Source organism: Protobothrops mucrosquamatus, unplaced genomic scaffold (genome assembly GCF_001527695.2).
Source record: "Protobothrops mucrosquamatus isolate PMUCROS unplaced genomic scaffold, P.Mucros_1.0 scaffold2751, whole genome shotgun sequence".
Taxonomy (NCBI): domain Eukaryota; kingdom Metazoa; phylum Chordata; class Lepidosauria; order Squamata; family Viperidae; genus Protobothrops; species Protobothrops mucrosquamatus.
In genome coordinates, this window is record NW_015388792.1 from 53,747 (window position 1) to 60,305 (window position 6,559).

Genomic DNA, 6,559 nt, shown 5'->3' on the forward strand with positions numbered 1-6,559 from the left:
AGAGAGAGGGAGAGAGAGAGAGAGAGAGGGAGAGAGGGACAGAGAGAGAGGGGGGGAGAGACAGAGAGAGACAGAGACAGAGAGAGGGAGAGAGGGACAGAGAGAGAGAGAGGGGGAGAGAGACAGAGACAGAGACAGAGAGAGAGGGAGAGAGGGACAGAGAGAGACAGAGACAGAGAGAGAGAGGGAGGGAGAGAGAGAGGGACAGAGAGAGACAGACAGAGAGAGAGAGACAGAGACAGAGAGAGGGAGAGAGGGACAGAGAGAGACAGAGAGAGAGAGAAAGACAGACACAGACACAGACACAGACAGAGAGGCAGACACAGGCAGAGAGACAGACACAGAGACAGACACACAGAGAAAGAGACAGACACAGTGATAGAGACACAGAGAGAAGAGAGAGAGAGAAAAAGAGGGAAAGGAGGAGGAGGAGGAGGAGGAGGAGGAGGAGGAGAAACTAGGATCTCAATCAGAATGAAAGGAATGCAAACCCATCTGCTCGACTTGAAGTGGGGGAGTTTGGAATGGGGAAGAACGAGGATGCTGTTCACAGCGAGCATATGTTGCTAAATCACACATCCAAATACACCTAACATGAAAGGCTTGCAGACAGCTCTATGACAGGGTTTTGTTTGCCTCGTGCATAGGAAACAATGGCTGACAAATGTTGCTTGGAATAAGGAGATACAGGTAACCCTCAAGTTACCACCCTCCTCAGCTTACCAGCATTTAGTCACCAGTGTTACAACGGCACTGAAAAGAAGTGACTCAGGACCCATTCATTTGCAGCATCCCCAGAATCATGTAATCAGAATTCGGGCGCTTAGCAACCGGCATGTATTTACAATCCCAATTGCGGTGTCCCGGGGTTGTGTGATTGCCATTTGCAACCTTCCCAGCTAGCTTCCAACAAGCAAAGTCAATTGCGGAATCCAGATTGGCTTAACAACAACTGCAGTGATTCACAATCACTGGGACAAAAAAGCTCATAAGTCAAGGACAGGGGTCTTCACACTTGGCAACTTTAAGACTTGTGGACTTCAACTCCAGAATTCTGGGAGTTGGAGCCCACAAGTCTTAAAGTTGCCAAGTGTGAAGACCCCTGGTCAAGGACTACCTGGAGAGAGTCTTTGGGTCAAAAAACCGACGCAAGGATGCTACTTTGTGATTGGAGGGAGGGTCTGTCAACTGGATCATGAAAGCTTGTCCAAGATTTCATTTTAAGGACAGCAAAGTCAAGTTCTGAGTCTCCTCTTCAAACTTTCTCTTTCTCAGAACTGGGCAACTGTTTTACCTCTCTCACCCCTTTCTCGAGGCTATGTACAATAATTGACCAGTGGTTCTTGAGACTCAATAACAAAACTCAATGGAGGAATCCATTAGGAGGCCAAGATGGAAGTCAAGTTCTTGCGTGACAAGTGTGCAGTTCTAATTATACATTAGGGATCCAAATATAAAATCTACAAAAAAATAGAAGAGAGCTGGAAGGGACCTTGGAGGTCTTCTAGTCCAGCCCCCCAGTCGAGCAGGAGAACCTATACCATCTCAGACAAGTGACTGTCTAGCCTCTTCTTAAAAATCTCCATTGATGGAGAGCCCACGATTTCTGGAGGCAAGCTGTTCCACCGGTTAATTGTCCTCCCTCTCAAGAAGTTTCTCCTTAATTCCAGGTTGCTTCTCTCTTTGATAGGTTTCCAACCATTGTTTCTCGTCCTGCCCTCTGGTGCTTTGGTGAACAACCTGGCCCGCTCTGCCTTGACTAGATCAGTTCCTGTTGGATAGCTCCCCACCATCACCTCTCACCGCAAATGCCATTTGTCCCATTTCCACACATCTCTGATTCTTTTAAAAAAAAGCATGAACATTTGCACGCATTCTCTCTGAGGTCTATAGCAGGGGGCACATCCTCTCTTAACATACATCGTTTTCCATGTGTCACAAAATTCAGACGCACGCTGGTCGCTAACTGCTCTCCGACTGAGCCGTCGACTGGGGAAATGCAAATGGGCTTAGCTCGCCCCAAAAATAGGAACACAGCTCTCCCCTCTTGACATTCCTCTGAAGCAGCGGTTCTCAACCTATGGGTCGGGACCCCATTTGGGGTCAATCGACCATTTCACGGGGGTCGCCAAGCAAGGCTGTCCGCCATTTTTTTTCCCCTTTTCCAGCGGGTGCCTTACCTCCCTTGGGCTGGGCCAGCTGGTGGTCGGCCTGCTCCGTCTCTGCCGCTTGCCAGCTACGCCTCGGCCGGCGCAGGGGGCGGAACCACACATGCGCGGCGCTCCCGGGCAGGGAAAGTCCTCGACTTACGACCGTTTGGGTAGTCCTCGACTTACGACCGGTTTAGTCCTCGACTTACGACCGGTTTAGTCCTCGACTTATGACCGGTTTAGTCCTCGACTTACGACCGGTTGGGGGTCGCGGCATTAAAAAGGTTGAGAACCACTGCTCTGAAGGGTGGAGAGAGGGATCTCGACTAAAAGTAGCACAGTCTCCCCCACAACGCCACCCAACCTCTCCCCCCCCCCTCCAAATTGCTGGCATCGGTAACACAAAGAGAGAGGATGCAAATCTGGACAACACAATAACAGCCTGCACTATGAAAAAGGGAAAAGAGGTAAAGCAGGCTAAGGTTTATCAAGGAACATTAAGATTTTCGCGAGCTATTCCTTGCCTACATACTGAGGCTCAGAAAGTGTCGGGAAGGTGGTTGATAAGGACCACGGCCTGCTCATTGGTAAGTAAAGTTCACCGAATGGCGTTCCTGTCCCTCTGTTTAGCAGCGATAAGAGGACAGGGACAAGTAAGGGTATATTTGCATCATTTAGGAAGATTTGCCAGGTTGAGCTGGCGGCTTTGAGAAGGCAGGCTTGTTACGGATGGAATACCTGCCCTAGATAGAGCGGGAGAGAAAAATTGAGGAGCTTATCAAGGGCTCAAAATGGACCTTTGGCTTGGTTTCCAACCCCCGCTGCAAACGATGCCTTCCAAAATCTAGAATAAGTTGGCTTCGTATTCCTTAACAGAGATAAAGCCACAGGAAAGGGGAAAGAAAAATTAATTCTGAGAGGAGACAGAGAGTTACAACAGGGTCCCGTCCTGCATCTATCACTCGGATGGCCTTTGGGAGATGATGCAATGGATGGAAGCTAATCAAGGAGAGAAGCAACCTAGAACTGGAACTAAGGAGGAATTTCCTGAGAGTGAGAACAATTAATCAATGGGACAGCTTGCCTCCAGAAGTTGTGGGTGCTCCAACACTGGACGTCTTCAAGAAGAGATTGGGCAACCATTTGTCTGGAATGATATAGGGTTTCCTGCTTGAGTAGGGGGTTGGACTAGAAGACCTCCAAGGTCCCTTCCAACTCTGTTATTCTGTTATGAGAGCACCTCAAAGCAAGTGCATGGAAAAACTGTCAGTTTCCTATGAAATGATTTTCCCTCCCCTCTAGTTTAAAGGTTATGGGTGGCCTTCCGTGACTTTTTTACGCCCCACCACTAAATTTGAATGGTTAAAAGAGGAGAAAAATCAACAATAGAGTTGTTTAATAGTTGGAGAAAGACAATGAACCAATCTCTAGGGCAGGGGGTCTCCAAGCTTGGCAATTTTAAGACTTGTGGACTTCAACTCCCAGAAATCTTGAGCATGGCTGCTTGAGGAATTCTGGGAGTTGAAGTCCACAAGTCTTAAAGTTGCCACGTTTGGAGACCCTCTGCTCTAAGGGGAGGCCTAAAATAGGTTTCACACATTAATGGGAAACAAAGCAAAATTCCCCTCAAAGGGGAAAAGGATGGATAACCCAAGCCACATCCATGTGAATTAGCCCCACCCATATGGCATCATCTCTCCACCCATTGCTGGCTTTCTCTCTCTTCCAAATGAGAAAGGCTTCCGTGGGTAATCAAAAGTCAAGCTGAGAATGGTAGCTGAACCCAACAGGGCCACTTGGTTTAAGGCCAATCAACAGTCAAGCTCGGAATGATGGTGGAAACCATCAAGGTCACTTGGTTTAAGGCCAACCAATAAACAAGCTCAGAATGATGGCTGAACCCAACAGGGACACTTGATTTAAGGCTAACCAATAGTCAAGCTGAGAATGGTGGCTGAACCCAACAGGACATTTGATTTAAGGCCAACCAATAGTCAAGCTGAGAATGGTGGCTGAACCCAACAGGGCCACTTGGTTTAAGGCCAACCAACAGTCAAGCTGAGAATGGTGGCTGAACCCAACAGGACATTTGATTTAAGGCCAACCAATAGTCAAGCTGAGAATGGTGGCTGAACCCAACAGGGCCACTTGGTTTAAGGCCAACCAACAGTCAAGCTGAGAAGGATGGATGACCCCGAGGGCCACTTCATTTTCATGACCCACCATCATCATCTCTCACAGCACCCGGCTTTGAGAATCACCCAGAAATGGCCATCAAAGTATCCTTTTTGCAGAGAATCACCTGATAGGTGCAGACTCATCTCCTCTGTCCAGCCAGTCCTGTGGAGGAATGATGTACATGCACCAAAGACCCCAATTGTAGCCGTGGGCAGCGTTGGCATACTGTTGCACTTCAAAAGTATTGTACTTGATGTTGTCTATAGCTGGTAGGACAATCCGTTTGCGGTCCTCTTTAATCCGGGTCAGGGCCGGTTCTACCCTGTAAACAATCGAGATGGGTTATTTATTCATTTGGACAATAGTTACTGAATTTTGAGCTCTGTATGACTCTTGGTGGCTTAGAATAGGGGGCGGGGGAGAAAAGTAGAAACCTTTAAAAATAAAGAGATGAATCATAGGTCTCCAGAAGGCAATATGTATATAACAATCAAAATACCCTACTGGGACTCAACTATCAGCCTCTTGCAAGGTCTGGGAGAACAGCCAAGTTTTCTTGGTATTTCCATTTTATTGTTAGGTGTTTATGAAAGAATATAAGAAATCTATTATGTAGAGTGGGAGAGTTAGGTAGAGGTCATGCAACAGGGACAGACAACCGAACTGAGGTATTGTAACATTCATGCGTTCCAAGAAGCTTATGAGATACCTTCTGACTTCGTATCTATTTTCAAGTCTAAACTCACATATATTGGACATTAACTTAAAAGCACTTGGTTGATACATTCAACTCATGAGAAGAAGGTTGGAGATAGTCAGTAATATATTCAATGAAAACAGTGAAGACGTTTATGACCTTCTGAACGTTTTCAAGGAGGTGAGGAAGATGGATCTCTGAGGGAAGGCAAGCACAGGGATAGAGGAAGATGTTTACGAGAACGCTGTAGGTAGTCCTCATTCAGTGACTTTCTCTTTTAATGACTTTTCAAACTGAAGCTCCTGGTTCATCCCTAAACTCTCCAGAAGCCCACCCAAAGAGACTCTGCTTTTGAAATGAAGTCCTCAAGCCATTAGAAGTCCTACATCTCTGGAGCTTGAGAATGAGACCCAATGAATTCTTCTCGTGATGTTCTCTACCAATCCGCTTTCTACAATTTAGACCCAGAGGAGGAATTATGGAGATATTCTCCCTTCAAAGCGGGCACATCTCAACCCTCTTCTGCTAGTTCTGCCAACAATGAAGGTGTCTTCGTCTGTGCTCTGTGCAATGCATGTAGAAACAGACCCATATCCAAATACACAATCACACTGATTCCTATTTTGACCCGTCTATCGAGTCCCTGAATCCTAAAGCAATTGATGCAAGGGATAAAAGAAGCTCTTAGCTTTTGCAATTCTTCTGATACTTGGGTGCAGTGAAGAGAAAAGTCACCTTGGGCTCCTTAATTACCAAGTGACAGCTCCCTGAAGGGAAAAGCCACAGGCAGTTGTCAAAGTTGCCGTAGGAGGAAGACAAATGTCTTACATCATTACTGCAGAAATACAGTTCAGAGTCTCGCAGCTAAGGAGATCAGTGGGCAGGCATGAATTCACTGAGTGGGCATCTACCCTGCCGAGTTCAGCTGATTGGCATGGAACAGAAGCACCGAAGATGCAATTTAAGGAATGAGGTGCTTTGACCTCTGAACTCTGTGAGCTTCAAAGAAGCTGGGTGGTTAACCTTTTCTCATAACAAAGATACCCAGCTTTCAGCCAATTATCCAATTAAACAATGACTTGGGTGATTTTTCTCATGGAAAACCATCTGCTTCTGCTTCTCCTCCTCCTTCTCCTTCAGGGATGGGAGGGGCATGCTTTCCCATGGATTTCTCTGAAATTCATGTCAACATTTTTTTGGAAGAAGTCCTTCCTTCCTTCCTTCCTTCCTCCCTCCCTTCCATTCATCCTCCCTCCCTCCCTCCTTGCTCCCATCTTTCTCCTTCCTCCCTCCCTTCCTCCCTCCCTTCCTTCCATCCTTCCTCCCTCCCTCCCATCCTTCCTTCCTTCCTTCCATCCTTCCTCCCTCCCTCCCATCCTTCCTTCCTTCCTTCCTTCCATCCTTCCTCCCTCCCTCCCTCCCTCCCATCCTTCCTTCCTTCCTTCCATCCTTCCTCCCTCCCTCCCATTCTTCCTTCCTTCCATCTTTCCTCCCTCCCTCCCTCCTTGCTCCCATCTTTCTCCTTCCTTCCTTC

At 47.2% G+C, this 6,559-nt stretch overlaps 1 protein-coding gene across 1 annotated transcript in view; it reads right to left on the reverse strand.

Annotated features, from left to right (window-relative positions):
* Positions 1–6,559, reverse strand: part of GALNT9 (polypeptide N-acetylgalactosaminyltransferase 9) — an 88,401-nt gene that overhangs the window by 35,613 nt on the left and 46,229 nt on the right. Inside the window, exon 5 of the mRNA XM_015825674.1 lies at positions 4,453–4,650. Within this exon, the coding sequence (XP_015681160.1) occupies positions 4,453–4,650 (198 nt within the window). The remainder of the gene's footprint in view (positions 1–4,452; positions 4,651–6,559) is intronic.